The 17,924-nt window shown below is 42.9% G+C and overlaps 3 protein-coding genes across 12 annotated transcripts; 2 read left to right on the plus strand and 1 right to left on the minus strand.

Moving 5' to 3' along the window:
- Window positions 1–41: 41 nt before the first annotated feature.
- LOC139103104 (protein CDV3 homolog) lies at window positions 42–4,208 on the plus strand. 4 transcript variants are annotated; one of them, XM_070657477.1, is made up of 3 exons: window positions 42–1,079; window positions 1,641–2,060; window positions 2,152–2,277. In XM_070657477.1, exons 1-2 carry the CDS (start codon window positions 903–905, stop codon window positions 2,055–2,057), a joined length of 594 nt encoding a protein of 197 aa, XP_070513578.1. In that variant the 5' UTR covers window positions 42–902; the 3' UTR covers window positions 2,058–2,060; window positions 2,152–2,277. The 4 variants fall into 4 exon arrangements, with proteins under 4 accessions (XP_070513578.1, XP_070513577.1, XP_070513579.1 ...); XM_070657476.1 differs by having other exon boundaries at window positions 1,641–2,053; window positions 2,133–2,274; XM_070657478.1 differs by having other exon boundaries at window positions 1,641–2,053; window positions 2,127–2,268.
- Window positions 4,209–4,413: 205 nt separating this feature from the next.
- On the minus strand, window positions 4,414–5,567 carry LOC139103107 (putative gamma-glutamylcyclotransferase CG2811). 2 transcript variants are annotated; one of them, XM_070657487.1, is made up of 4 exons: window positions 5,223–5,567; window positions 4,961–5,110; window positions 4,743–4,864; window positions 4,414–4,678 (listed from the first exon to the last, which is right to left on the minus strand). In XM_070657487.1, the coding sequence occupies exons 1-4, from the start codon at window positions 5,430–5,432 to the stop codon at window positions 4,642–4,644; spliced, it is 519 nt and encodes a 172-aa protein (XP_070513588.1). In that variant the 5' UTR covers window positions 5,433–5,567; the 3' UTR covers window positions 4,414–4,641. The 2 variants fall into 2 exon arrangements, with proteins under 2 accessions (XP_070513588.1, XP_070513587.1); XM_070657486.1 differs by having other exon boundaries at window positions 4,414–4,864.
- A 189-nt stretch (window positions 5,568–5,756) lies between these two features.
- Window positions 5,757–15,979, plus strand: LOC139103105 (LHFPL tetraspan subfamily member 2 protein-like). Of its 6 annotated transcripts, none has more exons than XM_070657482.1 (8): window positions 5,757–5,841; window positions 5,914–6,185; window positions 6,350–6,583; window positions 6,736–7,108; window positions 11,694–14,145; window positions 14,285–14,557; window positions 15,085–15,198; window positions 15,446–15,979. In XM_070657482.1, exons 5-8 carry the CDS (start codon window positions 14,016–14,018, stop codon window positions 15,586–15,588), a joined length of 660 nt encoding a protein of 219 aa, XP_070513583.1. In that variant the 5' UTR covers window positions 5,757–5,841; window positions 5,914–6,185; window positions 6,350–6,583; window positions 6,736–7,108; window positions 11,694–14,015; the 3' UTR covers window positions 15,589–15,979. The 6 variants fall into 6 exon arrangements, with proteins under 6 accessions (XP_070513583.1, XP_070513580.1, XP_070513581.1 ...); XM_070657479.1 differs by lacking the exon at window positions 5,757–5,841 and having other exon boundaries at window positions 5,961–6,185; window positions 11,694–12,384; window positions 13,967–14,145; XM_070657480.1 differs by lacking the exon at window positions 5,757–5,841 and having other exon boundaries at window positions 5,961–6,185; window positions 11,694–11,771; window positions 13,967–14,145.
- The last annotated feature ends 1,945 nt before the right edge of the window (window positions 15,980–17,924 follow it).

Consider the following 17,924-nt stretch of genomic DNA (forward strand, 5'->3'; position numbering starts at 1 on the left):
TTTTTTTAATTCTTTATTGGTATTACGTTCCTTTTTTAATTTCGTTCGACGCCAATTCTATGTCAATCACCTTGCTTCGAGAGTTGCAAGCGACGTACGCTACGATATATTAAAAGTATTTTCGGCGAGACAACAATTTAGATATGTACGCGAAAGTGTTAAAAATTCAAGGTAGATCTTTTTGTTAGATGGAGAAAGAGGATTATTTCCGCGTGGTACTCTTTCGCTCTTTTCTTCCGTTTATATTCCGGAAATGATCAAGATTCCTCTCGCGAAGACCCCCCCTTCCCCCTCGGCGGGGGGAGGGACGCAATTAACCTTCATTTTCTCGTGAGACGCGCTTCTTACTTTTAAACGTGCGTGGCTGATGAAGGTTCGCGACGCCAAAGGATGACCCTGAGAATACTTTTCGCGGTCCTCGATGTAGGCGATCGTCTGTCACGGGCGCGAGAAAACGCATGATTTTAAGGTTAAGTGACACGTACGTGCATCAGTCTTCTCTTACGACCCGTGCAATTTTTCATATCACCGATCGCACGAGGATGAAAAATCTTGAAAAATCGATATTTTCGGGTGTTCGTTGCGCGACGAGCTAGTAGTCTTCTTCGCGGTCTTTTCGCATCTGAGGAAGCTGTCCACGGATGTTCGCGCTGACATAGCTCGTTCAGACTCGCGCTTGATTCACGCGTCAGCGCTACCAGCTTCCGGCGGAGGCAAGCCCATGTGGACGGCCATACGGCGGATACCCATACTCGCGATCAGTCCGCGATCAAGCGTGTTTCTTGGTGCGTCCGCGCTCGCACGCTCTCGCACGTCGCAGGTTTTGTCCGCCCGCTCGGGTCGCGTCCCCCTTCCCCCATCCCTTGCGCCTGTCGCCGCTATCCGGACTCCGTTTCGTTGCCATGGCGGACCTGGACGACTTTTTCGCGAAGAAGGATCGGAAGAAGGCCAAGGGCAAGAAATTCGCCACGACTGACGAGGTCGCCAAGAAGCTCGAGGAGACGGGCAAGCGAGTCGAGAAACCCAAGCCGAAGGAGAAGCCGGTGAATCCCGAAGGCGAGGAGTCTCAGCACACCGAGGTAAGACTGCCATGAGAACGATGCTCGCCTCCCGCGCGCGCTACTTTCCTTGCGGATCTCCGGAACCTCGTGTCCGCGCCACGGCGCTGCCATGTTGGATCTCGCTATGGGGGAACGAGTCGCATGGACGGCGTTGACGTTCCTCCGACGCCCTGGTCTCCACCGCGTCTTACGTAACCGCTGGACTCACGAAATTACTTCGCGACAGCTGTTCCACGTGCACGTGTCTCGGAATTCACCTTTTCCTTCCTGCTTTACTTCCTCGTCGAGAGAGAGAGAACGGGGTGGTTCTTCGTGCAAGTCCTTTGTGAATTGCAGAATGTGTCAAATCTTGCATTTTTTTTTTCAGGATTATTTCTTCCATTTGTTACTTGCGTAAACTGTAATTATTTTACTTTTAAACGACAAGCTGCTAATTATTTTACTATGCATTGCAAATGTAATATCTGCAGAAATTACATTATTTCTAAGGGATTAGAAGTAGATTGTGATAATGCCAGCAAAGACAAGCTAGGAGACTGTACGAGTACATTAACGCAATAGGGTATTTTTTGTTTTTAGGACGAGGACGAGTGGAAAGAGTTTGAAGAAGAGAAGAAAGACTACAGTGGCTTGAAAATTGGGCATTTAACGGTAAACGACAGCGTCGAGGAGTCGGACGATGAAAGGGGTATCTTCGAGATCTGCTCCGATGGGGAGATTGGCGAGGGTGGCACAAAGTACACGGGACCATGGAAGAAGCCAGATGTCCCAGCCCCAGAAGTACCAGAGGTACCACCACCACCCGCTCCACCCGCTGCCTCTTCGACCGGAAGTAGTTACAAAGCACCACATTTACGACATCAACCTACATTTGCTAGTCCGCGACCACGAGGGAGAAATGTCGCCCCTGATATAAATAGCGAGGAATACTTTCCTACCTTGAACTCCAAACCTCAGCAGCAAAATAATGGCAGCACTCCATGGGGCAGAAAGTAAGACGTAATGAAAATTTTTAAGCGTTTGTTGACTTCAAGGTAAAACTGTTTCACACGACTATAAAAGTAGCTAAAGCGCGTAATTTCAATTGCAGGCGGCGAGAAGAAGGAGCGTTTGAAGAAGTTCGCAACCGAGGTGGCAACAGATCATACAACGTGCCAGATTCGCAAGGTCAAACGCCGAAGCTTTCTCTTGGCAACAAATACGGCGCTCTATCGCAAGATCAAAGCTGAAAACTCCTGTCTGAATGGAATCAAACGACACGCAATCAATATCATCAAATCGTCGTCCCTCTCTGCTTTGTGGCCCAACCTCGCCGAGAAAATCTATTTTCTAGACTAGGATCCAGTGTATATTATAGAATGTGTATGCACGTACACACGCCCCGACTTGATAAAATTGTGGGGTGGTAATTCCGGTTCTCCCATCGGCGATTCTAAAATGACCGCGGGACGGATCGTCGATCCTAGGTATTTGCACACACACGTGCGCTCATGGACCTTGTAATTAACTCGAAATGAATATCGTGCATGTGCGCAAGCTTATTTTCATACCGTGTAGACAATGTGGTTGGAAATCGACTTTTATATTTCATTTTGTAATCAGCATAGGGTGTAGTATGCTGCTTCCAGAAAAGCGTCGAGAACGGCGAAAGAACGGACTCTGACATACGAATCTATAAAAACGGTGGACCGGAATGACGTTGTTACCGCGAAAAATGATGCGTTACCGTTACGCAGAATGTAGTCTAATAAAAAATATCGTTCGTTAAGATATTTTATGTGGTATTCGCACTTTCTTTTTATACGGTGCTAATTTTAATTTAACGTGCATAATTACTGCCACGATCGATGCCTTCTCATTGAGTATTATCGATGTAAATAGGACTAATCACGTTGACGTCCGAACACGATAAGCTTCAAGATATTGGCACGATAACGTCGAGATTTAAATTCACACGATTAACGCGATGTGAGTGATTTTGTACGAGAGCTATCCTTCGAATAACAGCGTCGAAGGGTCACGAGATACTTTGTGGGCCCTCTCTCTTTTTCTCTCCTTTTAAAGGAAAGTGTCGCTTCGCTCAAAATAGCAACGTGCGTCAACGAACGAAAATTTCTAGATAAATTAAGGTATATTATATGTATATATATATGTATATGTATACATATATATTATATATGTATATTATTAATCGAATTTTGCGGGGCTAGCCTTTGGCGCGGAAACAATAAAATAAGAGTGACGACGAAATAACACGAACGCAACTTTGAGTGAGAGTAACGAGGGGCAAAATAGTTAATTAAAGCGTAAAACACAATCTACCATGTCGCGGTGGGGTTGTGCACAAAATAGGAGGGAGAAAGACACATATGACGCATAACGCACGTGTTGAACGTCAAACGGAAATCCTGTGTACACCTTTGTTAACAAATGTATTTTCTTTTTGTCGATACGAAGAGTAGTTTTCCAAGGTGGAGAATGTGCGGTAAATAAATATCGATTCCGTTTTTTGGAGAAATGGTTTCTCGTTGTTGGCGAACCCTCCTCGGCGAGGTGACGTGTATTATTTTACGGAACACGATGAGGAGAATGCCATACGGAAACGGTAGATAATAATAAGAATTCTTGTATAGCGTGTGATAAAATGTGATTATTTATAAATAAATTTCCTAGGCTAATTCGTACGTACTGCCTCCGAGCTTTTGTTCTTTTTTTTTTTTTTTTTTTTTCTTTTTTTTTTATTAATTTGCCGTGCCGTACATTGTCGATTAACCGATTCCCGAAGCGAAGCGAAGTACAATGCTTAATTACCCGTATTTGTGAGCGACCTGGCCGATCATCTTTTGGTCCACGTCGGAAACACGTCTGCTGCGACTAAACAACGCGTCGCACAGCGCCAGGAAAGGTTTAACTTAAGCACGCAGCGGAAACGCGTGACCCCGGTGCCTCTTGGAGACAGTTTCAAATTGACTTTGATTGCCGCGGCAATACGGACTAGCCTGCCCTTTGTTACAGAATAATTGAGATACAATAATTTTATCGCTACTGTTACACGAGAGCGAGCGATAGAATGACAGGAAGTGAGAGTGCGCGAAAGTGTGGGATGCGAGCGTACGTGACGTATTTAATAAAACTCAATCACTGAGATTTTTGTGTCAGTTTCTTTTACTCCTTCGTTGTACCTTCGCTGTACAACTCGGATCCTCGACTTCCCAAGCAGTCTCCCTACGTCCACGTTTCCTTGTTTAAAGACTTCTATTTCACACGTCATCTATTTCCTCCGCTTTACAATTTAGAAAAATAGATAATTATCGTTGTAACAGGAATCGAGTAATGTATCAAGTATACAAAGTTAATTGTAAATTATTTTTATCAAATTGGAAGAGATAAAATTGCTTTCTTAGAAATACAGAGCCAAAACATTGCGCTACTTATCCAATATGCGTGCGATACAAAACAGTCAACAGATTGTAAATCGTTCATTATTTTTTGCAGCGTCACTTTCCCAAAATTGACGTGGGAATTAACGATACCGTTATCAGAAAAGCGCTTGTCGCAAGTCTGCACTTTGATCGGATACTTAAAGAACGTCGTTGATGCTAGACGCGTCCTTGTCACTGTAAAGAGGCAATAATTTATTGCACATCTTGCCTATGGTTATAGGATAAATCGCGGACATACTTCTCGCAATATCTCAACCCATGATTTCCGCTATTGCTGTAAGATGTATACATGGTACTCTCCAACAGAGAAGACTTGTATCTTGGCAGAAAGTATACCCAGGCTTTAGTCGACTCGCCGACCTAAAAAAACGAGAGTTTCTTTAGAAAAGTACAAGGAATATTTGTTGGATGTACATATAATAATATTCTATTTGTACGTAAATCTGATTCTTTCACCTCCTCAAAAGTTTTCCCAGGTTTGAGCGCAGCTTCCGGCGCCAGCAAAATATTTTCCTCCGTTCGCTCATAAAACTTGGGATGTTCCTCCAGCTCGTCTAACTTCTTCAGCATGTCGGAATTTACATCGTATATCTCTCCAAGCACGTACTACTTAACAAATATTGCATAAAGATAAATAAAGCTTTAATAATTTTCAATTTTACACGTTGGACTTGAAAAAAATAATTAATAAAATTAATAAAAAACTTGCTCTACTTACGTTGCCGGTACCGGGTTTCTTTAGCAGAAAAGGAATGTTGTACTTAGTGGCGATTACCAAGGGATAAGTGATCGTCGTTCTGCCGAGGCCCAGAAACTTGGCATAACCGTTTGCGGGGTCCTTGATAAGGCCGTGATTTGGCTCGCCTCTCTTTAACGTGCCGTACACGAATACACGGTGAAGCGGGTTCTTAAACAAATTTTCGTACATTTTCGAAAATCGCGGAAATACGCCAGTTCACGCGTGACTTTCGGCAGATGGCATCACGCGACCGGATACGAGGGGCTTATTCACGCGGTGAGTATCGAGTATGTCACGTTCACGGGCCGGGGCAGTCGATCGTCGATAACGATCGATGGACCAACTTGATTTATTAGAATATATCGAGACAACAGACGACTGCGAAAAATCGTGTCTCACTGAGTATCTTTCGCACGTATATACACGCACTCGGGGGAATCGGCGAAACTTTCGCGAACTGAGAGCCTGCGAGAGAAGTAACGTGGAACTAACAGCGGCGATGTTTACAGCATCAGCTGATGTAGACGTAGACGATGGACTGCCACCGTTAGATGTCGGTGCCGTCGAGCAGCGGCATTAGTTGGAGTAAAATATATAGGTATTATTTGGTATAACATGTAATCCTAATGTTCGTTACCTCGTCTAAAACTCCGACTCTACAATGGCCAAGTTAACGAACGCGGCGACGAAAGGCAGCGGCATTTTCATCAAGTGCAGAGACCGAAAATAACTCTCTCAAATACCATCGGACATAAAGAATATCAGCTTTCTGAGCAGCGCGTGATAAGATAAAATTTTCATCCAATATCAACTTGGAATAGTTGCGTTAGCACTGATCGCGTCACTCCATACAACAGCAAATCCAATGGAGACAAATCTTTTAGTCAACGACTTAAATACGAAGATCATAAGAAAAAGAATTCTTTGCTCGAAAGAATTAGCGTAAGTTTTAATAAAATATGGAATTATTATAAATATCTCTGCATCTAAAATTGTTGAGCTAATCAGAATTTCTTGTATCTCTGCGTTTCAGCTATAATAACTATTATTTATTAATTTAATAAAATAAAGGCCGAGACGATTAATCTATCAACCTTGTTTTCCAGTTACAAATCCACGACATCGGATGCCTGACGAATTATCTCGTGAGTCGAAGTAAAAATTTCATCGTCCAATTTAATTTCTACTGTGAAATATACAAAGACAGTTCCTGAATTATCAATGAAGCACCGTCGTTTTGTATCTCTCTTCCGGTTAACCCCACGCTCTGCGGAGATTTATATTAAATAGCGAGCGTGAGAGCAAACATTTGCATGGAAATGATTTTTTTACTAAAAAAGGTATATCGCAAAATTGAATTTTAAGAACTCTGGCGATCGGTTAGTTTTAAAACATAACGCTAAATTTATCAAGAATAAAAAAAGTTGTTTGATATTTAACATTTCGCTCTGCGATTTTTTTATGCATAATATAATATATAATTTATTTGCAGGGCACTGGCGCCGTATAATACAATATGTAAGTGCCCTTCGAGCGACGTGTAATCTGACGCTCGGGAAATATAAGGGTGACCAACCCTCTATAAAGCCACGCGTAACTCAAAAGAAGGGATGGGGAAAAGCCTCCGGGAAAAGTATCGAACCAACTCCGATGCGTAATGCGTATCGGCAAGACTAGCGAGGATCGGACCGCGCGATAAAGCCTGTTGGGGGCTTTCAAGGGATTAAAGTCTGTAATTACAGGCTCTGTGGGGACGATCACCAAAATGATTTGTGTCGGAGCCCTAACGGCGCCGCAAACGATGGCTCCAGGCTCGATCGATGACACATCTCGACGGCTGTGACGGAAAATATCGAGTCTTAACGGTAAGAGATCCATGTGACATGATTAAAACCATAAATCTTAAAAGAAAAAGATATTTTTGTGCCGTGCATAAAAATTTCACAATTGTGCAAAGATATCGAAACATTCTAAACTTGTCAAAGCGAGTTAAATGAGATTTGATGCCTTTTTAATAACTTTTTATTATACTTGTATAATTACGCGTGAACGATATTTGAAACGATCTTTCAAATTTTTACTTGTCCCAAGAAGCGCGTGTCCTTCTTTCGTTCATCATCTATCGTCGGAACAATAATTGAACTTGCTCGATCCTACTCCCGCTTGTGTACTCGGCTGACAAGTTCGCGTCTCGTTATAGCGCCGCTCCGGCAAAAGCCGCGCACGTTCTTCAGTCGTGCTCCGCGCGTCCAGCGAACCGCATGTCAAGTAGGTTATGTGAGTATTTCGAATCCGCGATTAAACCCGGTCGTTCCCGTCGAAGCGGTCATCTCCAGTGCACAATCCGTTAAGTGTCGGCAAAACGATCTCGATCTAAAGCATACCTGCATCAATCGCGGAAGAGGGACAGCGAAAAGTAAGCTGCGTCCACTTGCTACTATTTTTGTGTTATTTTACAACAATATTTTTTAACGTTATAAAACTTGCCAATAAATAATATCACAAGAGGCGTTACGATGTCTTACGTTTAAGTAGAGCTCTCCACGATATTCCAGAGAAGGATAATAATTATTTCGAGCGTATAGGGTTTTCAAGTTATTCGGTAATGTTAACAAACTAATAAAAATTCAACCGTTGCGGAAGGGATTTGAGGATCATCAATGCGAGGAGCAAGGAAGGGCTCTCGTGCAGATTCCGTTCCGCATGCAGGTTCTCGGTCGATTTACTTGTATGTACAAGTGTTTACATCACGACGTCAGGGCGCGGCGTAATCGCCCGGCATTATGAATTATGCATCCCAGGGTGGCTTTGAATTTCCTCCCAGTGTGCGCGGCCTATCGTTAATATTAATTTCAAGCGACGCTAAATTGGTACAAATTGCGCGCGGCGTGCTCGTCAATTAAACCGTCTTGAGAGCTGAATTTTACGGAGATCTTCAGTCAACGAATTTGTTTCCAGTTTTCGTTATTCTACGGAAATTTGAGTCGTGTTCGCTTTCGAGGAATATTCGACGCGATGAGGAACGCAGGATAGGTAAAATTTAATTCGTCACTCACCGGCTCGATTTCCCCGTCGCTCACGATCGGTGAAACGGGATAGCTCGTGGGTCGTAGGATGCCTCTGTAGGCTGCACTTCGTTTATGCAGGAATCCCTCGTGTCAGTTTCGTTTTAATGTAAAAAAATAAAACACACACACACACACACACACATACACATTCCAAATACTTTGATTTTAAAATTAGCATATTAATTATTTTAAAAAATTTGTTTTATATTAAAAACATTTTCAATTATTTTAGTTTAAGTTTCTCTCGGAAAATTTTGCGACATTTCAGTCACCGGATAGTTTTCGCATCGGGTGCGATTAAGTGTGAAACCGCTGAGCAGGCTTCTGAGATCAAAATCGTATTTCCAGATGTGGCCGGTGCAACTCGGTGCAGCCGGTTGATCGCTTGTTACCAGCCGCCTGAAAACTTATCTTACTTTTTTATTTTTTTATTTGTTTTTTTTTTTTAATACGGAAAGGAACAGTTTCTTCTTTTTCTTCGTGAAAGGAATGCGAGCGACTCGTGTCTGGTGAGCGATTCGTTGAACAAAAGAGTGCTCCCTGCTTGCTATAAGGGGACCCAAGTTTTTTCAATGTCCCTCAAGTGGGTCAGAGCATTGGATCCACGAGACACGGAATGGCGAACAACTCGAGCAATTCGTACGAATCAATTAAAAATATATGAAAGCAGTCGATGGAATGGAAGAAAAATAGAAATTAAAAAAAAAAAAAAAATTATTTTGAAACGTACTTTCAGTTTCTTTACATAGATCGCCCGGGTCAAAATTGTCAAGTGAATTCTCACGAATGTCACTCCCACATTATCGGGAAATCCACTCCTCTCCCTTTCAAGAACCCTTTCTCAAGGAGTAGCGTCACGCATGGACACGCATTATTTAAGTTGACGTCCGCGAATGGTAATTAAAATGCGCCGCGTGTCTCGTTTCACGCAAATGCGCGAGCTGGCCGAACACGTGGCGGCCTGTGAGCGAGTAGGAAGAATGAGCTGTAAGGAAGAGTAATGACCGCCAATCGAATCAGTTACGATTTTACGAGCGCAGATAGTTTATACGTTTTTTTTAATTTTTTTCTTTTTCTCCGATAGGAGTAAAAGAGGAGAAAGAAGCGTTCTAAAATGCGCGTGTCTTCTCGTTTCCGAACGGGAAACCAGGGGCAAGTCAATGGGATAATCAACTTTAAGATAACGACGGACGTTTCTTTCTTTCTTTTTTTTTTTTCTTTACTGACCCTTTTCAGCTTCGTGCGATTGTAGTTTTAATTTTTTAAATAAATTTAGCCATTTATCGTCTATCGTGAATTTTTTGCTCTTTCGCAATCAAGTTGAGTGGAAGTAGTATTAATCCACAAAGAGACAAGCTAGTCGAAACGTTTTACATTCCGTAGGTGTTTCTTTGTCTCTCTCATAGTTTCTTCTCCTCTTTTTTTCTCCTTTTCTCTGTTTCCTTCTCCTACTTTCTCCAGCTGTTCTTCTGTCTATCGCTTCTATCTTGTCCTTTCTTCTTAGCCTCTTCGTCCTGGTCTCTGTTCGAGACCAGCATAGCCAGTCGCTGTGTCATCGAGGCCCGATACATCATAAATATAAATTGGCTGGGCGTTCGTACGTGTGCGCGCATAACTGAAGCCGCGTGCGTGCGTGCGTGCGTGCGGGTTCTCGGCAGCGTTAGAGAATGTACTTAATCTCCTAAGATTTTTTTGAGTTCTTCGTTTGGATCAATCTTTGAACATATCTTTCTCGCGGAACGTTGCGATTCTCTCTCTCTCTCTCTTTCTAAATGCGCGAGACAACGAGATCGCGTGAGCCTCGCAAAAGCACGGAAATAATCTCGATTTCGAGCAACTGCGGTGATTAACAGCGTTCGTGGAACCGCTCGTTTTCAACCGCAGCGTGCTCCTTGCGTTCAATTTCCCCGTTCTCTCCTTTCGTTTTCTTTCTCTTTCTCTCCTCTATCTCTCTCTCTGTTTCCGGAGGGCCTGAGCCCGTCTCATCTATTTCCCTTTAAACACGACGAGCGTAAGAAAGTGCGGCTAAAACGAGCAGGTCTAATCGTGCTGGCCTTGCGATCGCCTTCGGCGATTAATGCCGCGCACGCAGACGCGGCTGGCAAGTGTGCAACTTCCTGAGGCACGAGATAAGCTCGTTAACGATACGTGCACACCCGCGAGCGGACTGGGCAAGTGCCGCCGATAAAACTTGACGGATCGTTTTCAGCGCGTGTCCGATCTAAATATTATATTTTACATATGCACATGGCACACGACGAGGATCCTCGGAGGTCCACGGATCCGAATTTACTCTACGGGAAATAATGCCAGAAATATCGCACGAGGATTCTCTTCTCTTGCACGCCGAACCTAATGCCAACGGTTATCTTAATTACCGGACAGCTCCGAGATCCCCGTTAGGTCTCGGGATCGTTTCTTAATTATCCCTGTCGCTAGAATCTCCAGGCGCGTTTATCACGCGTCAATTCTCACGGCTCACCCTCTGAAGCACTTCCGGCTGATTCGAGTGCCGATAATCGCCGGTGATGATGAACAGCGCAGTAACTATTTCCGATGTATCACGCCAGGCATTTTAGAGCGAACCCCAGGTGTATCCTAAAGTCTTACAGTTTAATATTAATATTATATTAATAAATTGTACGTAATCATTTCATGTACGAGCAAACTTTTAAGTATCTGGCATTCGACTTGGGGTGACGTTAACGTTTCAGGTCCACTTGCCCCGATTACATGACCCGCGATGAATGACTCGTGGCACGATTAGGAGGCTAATTACGTCGCGCATAGATTTCCCCGGAGGGAGATGTTCAGAAAATGATCGTCTTCGGGTTCGCGTTAAATCACAGCGGGTAAAATCGACGGCGGAGAATATAGGGAGAAAAGGGGAAAAAAAAAGGTGAACTCTCTGTTTTTCTTCTTCTTTTCTCGCTGTAGACTGGATTTGAAGGATGAAGAGGGAGGACGAAGGCAAGAGATGCAAGGGAGCACCTGTCCGGCAGCTGCCTCGCATATGGCGTACTCGCGAGATTATATAAGAAGAGTAGGTGCCTTGTTTTAAACGCCGCGGGCCGGGCCGAGAGTCTTCCGAAACAATTAAGACGATCCCCCTTTTTATTTTGCCACCAACGAGTCCGCATCTTTTTTCCTCTGGATGAACAAAAATCTATTCCGACTTTACTTTCATTTTCGTAACTTCCTTAATGTCTCTATAAGCACGAGCGATAAATTCAGATTCAGCGGACCTTAATATCTTTACTTTTTCGCGAAGGATCGTATATTTCGAATCCTATTGTATGTCCGTCTGTGGGTGGCATCTAAATCTCACATTCAGCTCACGCATCTTCGCGGAATGCAATATCTTTTTTTTCTTTTTTTCCAGCCGTTGCACAGACGCTCCGACCATTAGTCATCCGCCAATGGGTCCTCTCTCTGTCCGGTAACTCGTGCCCGAAAAGCCGTAAGTCAACGGCGAATGCTAATAATCTGCCTGCGAGTCGTGATCTCTGAAGCTCGCGCGGCTGATCTCGCCGCGACATAAACCAATCCTTTCTTCGCAAAGACGCGCTCTCGCAATTACGTGGGAACCGTTTTAAACCTGCGCGGCAGGCTGCACTCGGAAATTCGTGCGACAACGATAATTGAAGTGGCATTGAGATTGAAGGATTTAACGCTGCGGGCGTCGAGATCGGGACGAGTTCGAGGATTAATTCAGGACTCGGTGGCCCGCCGCGGTCTCGACGAAAGAGACCCGGTCCGTATCGCATTATGGGAAGGCGTGGCAGCGCTACACGTAACAATGAAGCCGGTATAATTAAAATAAAAAAATAAAAGAAAAGGAAAATGTGCAGCTGCCTGCCTGCCTGCCTGCCTGCCTGTCGGACTCGACCCACGCGTTCAACGTTCACGCCAAATCCCATGGATTGTCAATTAAAGCACGGCTCATTAATTCTCTATCACGTGAGAAGGCGGACCACCGTGAAACGATGAAACAAAGAACTGAGCGCGACGAAAAAGCCGCTTAAAGATGACGATCGATTAGTCATCGGTAATTAGCAGATAATATCAAAAAGGTACAAGTTTGTTGGTTCTTTTTTTTTTTTTCTTCGCAATTGTCCCGAGAACGATAATTCGACGCATAAAAAATTGAGCTTGCGATTTTTCTGCTCGTTAAAACGTAAAACGGATTGATTAATTCTGGCTCCGGGGATCGTTTCCTTAACATGCTATCGCGATAAATCAACGTCATCTCTTAGGAAGAGGGATTCATTTATGTTCAGAGATTTGAGACAGCGCAAATATAAACAGCGATTAGGGAATGATCCTAAGTAAACATATTCCGTCAAGTGGTTGCAAGTCACAGGCAAGTAAGCGACGGAAATAAGAGCGACAAATTTCATAGATGCACTTATACGGTTCCTTTCCTTTTCTATTAATTCGTACCTAACTTTGGAGATTAAATTTATAATTATCAGCCACGTAACTAACAAATTAAATTAAATTACACTTGCGAATTAAAAAAGCAATACAATGTCGAATGGAAATACTCGATATCTAAAGATAGTTTTTTTGCCGTACTTACTTCATAGATATAATGTATAGGCCGCATTTTATCTTGCCGGTGGAGATCAAAGTCGACCTTTCGATTGGCGGTGAGAGGGCCAGGGCGATTAAAGTTTGCGGGTTTGAAGAGCACAAGGGAATCTCGAGAGGCGAGAGAGTAGTCTCGAGCGGGACGTGTGGCGTAAAAGGCGAAAAGGCGCCGCCCACGAACACGTCGAGAAAAGAGGCTGCAACTATTATTCGAAGCTATCGCTTCGAATTAACCCGTTTGTAGATTATTTTTTCGTTTAAAAGAAAATTAATTATATCGTATGTACGCAGATGAACTGTAAGCACTTTGCATTTCTACTTCCATTCGTTTAAAATAAATAAAATTGTTGAGGAATTTTTCTCGTTGTAAATCAAATAATTGGTTAAAAAAAAAAGTATGAAATCACGATAAAATTACAATTACTTTTTATGCTAGGTATATGTTATTTTAAAATGTTATTTTAATCTGTGTTATTTTTTATCAAGAAGAAAGTGGCTAGGAACGATTTTAAGAGACTACTCATCTGTTCTGGTCCGGGGTCGATCACGAGCGGAACATCTCACGGCGTCCGTTTGTCGGCGATTTACTCAGCACCGCAAGCTAGATCGAGGATCGAGTGATTTCTGCGCCCGACGCCCGACGAGGAGCCCCCGTGCCCTTTCACGATTTCCGTGAAATCAGAATAAAAAGGCGGCACGGTTGGCCGCCACTCCGTAACCCGAGATCTGTATATCCTACGTGTTTCGGTCCATATCGTAGCAGCCGCGCTTATTAATGCTCGTGTTTCGTGAGGGAGAGCCTTGAATAACAACGGCGCGACGGTTTCCTCGAAATACTAATGCGAAAGGCGTTTATTCGATCCGCGGCCGCTCATTAAAGTCGAATTTCGGTGCAAGGAGGCAACGAACGCGACCGTGTTAATTGTCGACATTAGGTTTCACCCGTTGTGCCAGGAATTTGCAAAATATCTCCCTTCGCTAATTATATTATACCGAGAGTCATACCGACGTTTATGTCCAGTCTGGAATTTATGTTATATAAATAACGAATTTACTTTTCAGGCACGGCCAGGCGTTTTAAGAATGGCATAGAAGATCTCCGATCAGCAGCATGTGCTATGTGATAGTGACCGGTCGCAGCCTGCTGTGGACGCTCTTGTCTTTGGCGGCGTTAATGGCAGTTTTATCGGGTCTCATCACCCCCAGATGGCTCGTTGGACCACCAACGATTAAAGACACGAGTAAGTATCTCTTCCTCAACTAAGACGAGACATATCACCGATTTATTATCAGAATCAAGTGTCTCGTGTCCGAGAGACCGCGCGTTATACGCGATTTTTGTTACCGACCATTTTAATCGGCTTTTTTTTATGACTTTAGGAAATGGCACAGAACTGTACACGCCGACCGTCGGAATTTTCAATCGCTGCACAAGACTATTTGGCAAGACGCATTGCGCCAACTTCAACGTCGACGGTTTCGCGACGGACTCGAACGTCTTCCCGGGATGCTGGAAGGCCTCTCTGTTCTTCTTGTCCGCAGGCCTCGCGGTGAAGTCGGTGACCGTGATAGCCGCGCTGCTCGGATGCTGCGTGCAGAGCATCGGCCGCAAGAGCATCTTCAATCTGGCGGGAGTGGCGCAGGCCGTAGCCGGTATGCGATGCCGCTCTTCGATGGAGATGATGAGATGACGAAACGATGAAACTGGTCGTTAAGCTTCTTAGCGTTTGAAATCCTTTTCGAAGCGACAGGCGATATTTTTACACGTCCCAAAAAAACGTTTCTTTCTCTTTTTTTTTTTTTTTCGCGGCAGGGTTCGAGTTCTAATACTCCGTGCTCCGTGCAAATTGCATCTTGAATACATTGCACGCAAATTTCGCGGATCTCTTGCCGGCGATATTAGTTTCGCGGATCTTATTGCTAGAAGGCGGTGATCTTACGTTAGGCTGCAGATCAACATTCTCGCGCGCGTAACATGCTTTCAGCCCGACAATGGTATCTCGAGAGTGACGCAGATTCTCATTGTAGCGAAAGGTTGCGCCCGCGGGACAATCGACGAGCGTTCTTAAAAAGCGTTCCCATTGTCGCGCTTCTGACAAGATCGAACGATCAGGAGCCACATCTGTGTGCCGGGTGCGCTCTTTGCACGTTGCTCTACTTTTGCACATTTATTTTTGCAGGAATATTGTACCTCTTCGGAATGATCCTCTATCCCGCCGGTTGGGGAGCCGAAAGAGTGCAGAGGATCTGCGGTTCCGAGGCCGACGCCTTCTTCCTCGCCAACTGCAATCTCGGTAAATCAAACGTTTAATGCTGAAACTGGCTTTTAAAATCGAACCCCTCGGTTCAGCCTCTCGAAAAAAAATGTTTTCTTTTTCTTTTTTTTTTACTCTCAAATAAATACGACGCAAAGATTTCAGTTCCGAGAATAGATCGATCGATAGACTCGCCGCTTCTTACGCGAGGCAATAAAATTAAATTAGATTCCTGATCGAACAATATTAGGGAAGCAAAATATAAAGAAAGATCGTTCTTTTTTAGGTTGGGCGTTTTATAGCGCAGTTATCGGCGTCGCTCTCACCTTCGTCTGCGCCGCTTTGAGCGGACAAGCAGAGAAATCGACAGCCAGCGACAAGGTTCAGGACAAAATGAACGAAGGAAAAACCCTAATATGCTTAGCCTGAGCGTGCAAATAAAATCAGCGAGGGGTCTGGCCTCGCCGGTAACGAGTACCACGGTGCGGAGCGTCGAATGGAATGATACTCGAAGAAGAACCAGTGCAACCAGAAATATTCACCTCGTTGTGTTCACCGCGCGATGGAACGGAGACGAAAGTTTTACTCGCGGAACGAGATCATACGATCTAAATAATTCTACTGCTGGCTTGGAAAACGAACAGACACTTTGACGAATATCACGACGCATTATACACACAAAGATAAAATATCGGATGTACTTACAGTCTTCCCACGCTTATCGCCGCAATTTATACAGTGCCTACAGTGTTCACAGAGAATTTCTGTTTTATATCTTATACATGTCTTTTTATGTGAGAAAAAAAAAAAGAAAAACATGCATGTGTTCGTTATTTTTTTTAACTCTCTGAAGGAGACAAATACCCTATACCGTTGTAACGCAAAAAGAATACGTCCAATACGCTCTCTTTAACTCATTTATGCCAATTTGATTAATTTTCTTACACCGTTTCCATTTCCAACCACGACTGACTGATAAATAATGGAATTTATTGTTTCATTTTGTATTTGCCAACAAATTTTGTGAAATTCGGTCGAACTTAAATATTAGATACATGTACATCCATAAAACTGTCAGTGGACAGATCGATATGTACATACATGCGTATAAATAATGAAGGCACCAAGAAAATCAACAATTAATTAAATATTATTCGAGTTAGTCTGTATGAAAATTTTGAATGAAACGAGTGTAATTGACAATTATAAGAAATGTAACATTAACAGAATTGCGATTACAGTTCGTGTGTGACGACGTCGCGTGTAATTATGTACTTAGAATATGAGTGTTATTTGGTTGATGACTTGCTGTTAGAACCGCTGACCATTGATCGGACGCCAAGGAGTAACGCTATTGTACAACTATACACGGTAAAAAATTTTGTGTTAATTTAACAAGAAGCAAATACGTTAAAAAGTAACATATGTAAATGTTTTTTTTTTTTTACTGTGTACGAAAGAAAAAAGATTGTGTCATATCGTGACGAGAGATACTCTTGTCGCAGGAATGTCAAATTTCGCAGATGTGACGCGTACGTTAATCACAGTCGGATTCTCGTGCGCGGAGATCCGCCACTAATGTCAATATTGAGGATATTACTAACTTCACTAACCCACACGTTCGCATCCGGCACCTCTCTTTTTCTCTTTCTTTTTCTTTTTTCTCGACAAACATTTCGAATTATGTGCAGTATTCGTTATACATAATCATTATACAAGTAGTCAGAGAAATATCCGCCAAAATCAGTCATCGAATGCTTTTGGCGCACAAAACCTCGCGCACAAAACTTGGGAATATCGCATTGCTAAGAGTTTTCAGAGAGCCACATTTCGCACGAGAGACGTGAGGGAGTAACTGCACATGATATAAAGGTAAGAATATCAGGAAGGAGCGTAATGTTACAGGGGTGAAGCCAAAAGGGCAAGTGAAATGAAGTCTTCAGTCACGGAATTAAACAACCAAAAGATGACCATCGGGCGATTTCCCTTCACCTTTGGCTTTATATCTCTCGTCATCAAGTATAGTTTATGCTCTCTCCTGATATTCTTAGCTCCTGGCACATGATCATAATAAGAACAATCATAATAACATAATATTTATCGCCGTGAGACGCAATATATACGATGATAAGAATAATAGGAATCTTTTTACTCCTACTTGCTGTTGATGAAATTTCAACGAGGGAAATTTTATCCATAGAAAAAGCTATTAGGCGAACACTCGGCATGGAGTCGGCCTTGTGCAAATGTGAATATTCATTAATTCTATTTACATATACAAACTACGTAATAAAACGTTCGTCTAGGTTAAGGAGATTGCGAATGACATAGAATCTTTGTCATATAAATTAGTAAGTAATGCAATCGATTTACATCAGCAATCATTATATATATATATCAAATTATTATATATGCTACAAATTCTTATTGTTTTTCTTATTCTTATTATTATCCTTAACCCAGACGTCTCTCTTGACTTTTAAAATGCGACTGATTCCCGTCAAAGAATTTTTTTTGCAGAATTACGCGTTTTTTTTTCAGTCGCCAATTCCTAACTTTTGCCCAACGCAACTTATTATCATTTATATAAATATAAGTTAATAATGTCCATCCGGAGACACGTAACGTAAAAAAACAATTTGATAAAGTGCTACAGTAAATGTTCATTTTTTTTTAAATAAAATACCTCTATAAACAAGAGGCGACACAATGTTATCGTATTGCGTTATTGTACTAGAACGCTCGAGATGATAGTCAAAGCTTGA

The sequence above is a fragment of the Cardiocondyla obscurior genome, linkage group LG06 (assembly GCF_019399895.1).
Source record: "Cardiocondyla obscurior isolate alpha-2009 linkage group LG06, Cobs3.1, whole genome shotgun sequence".
Lineage (NCBI taxonomy): Eukaryota > Metazoa > Arthropoda > Insecta > Hymenoptera > Formicidae > Cardiocondyla > Cardiocondyla obscurior.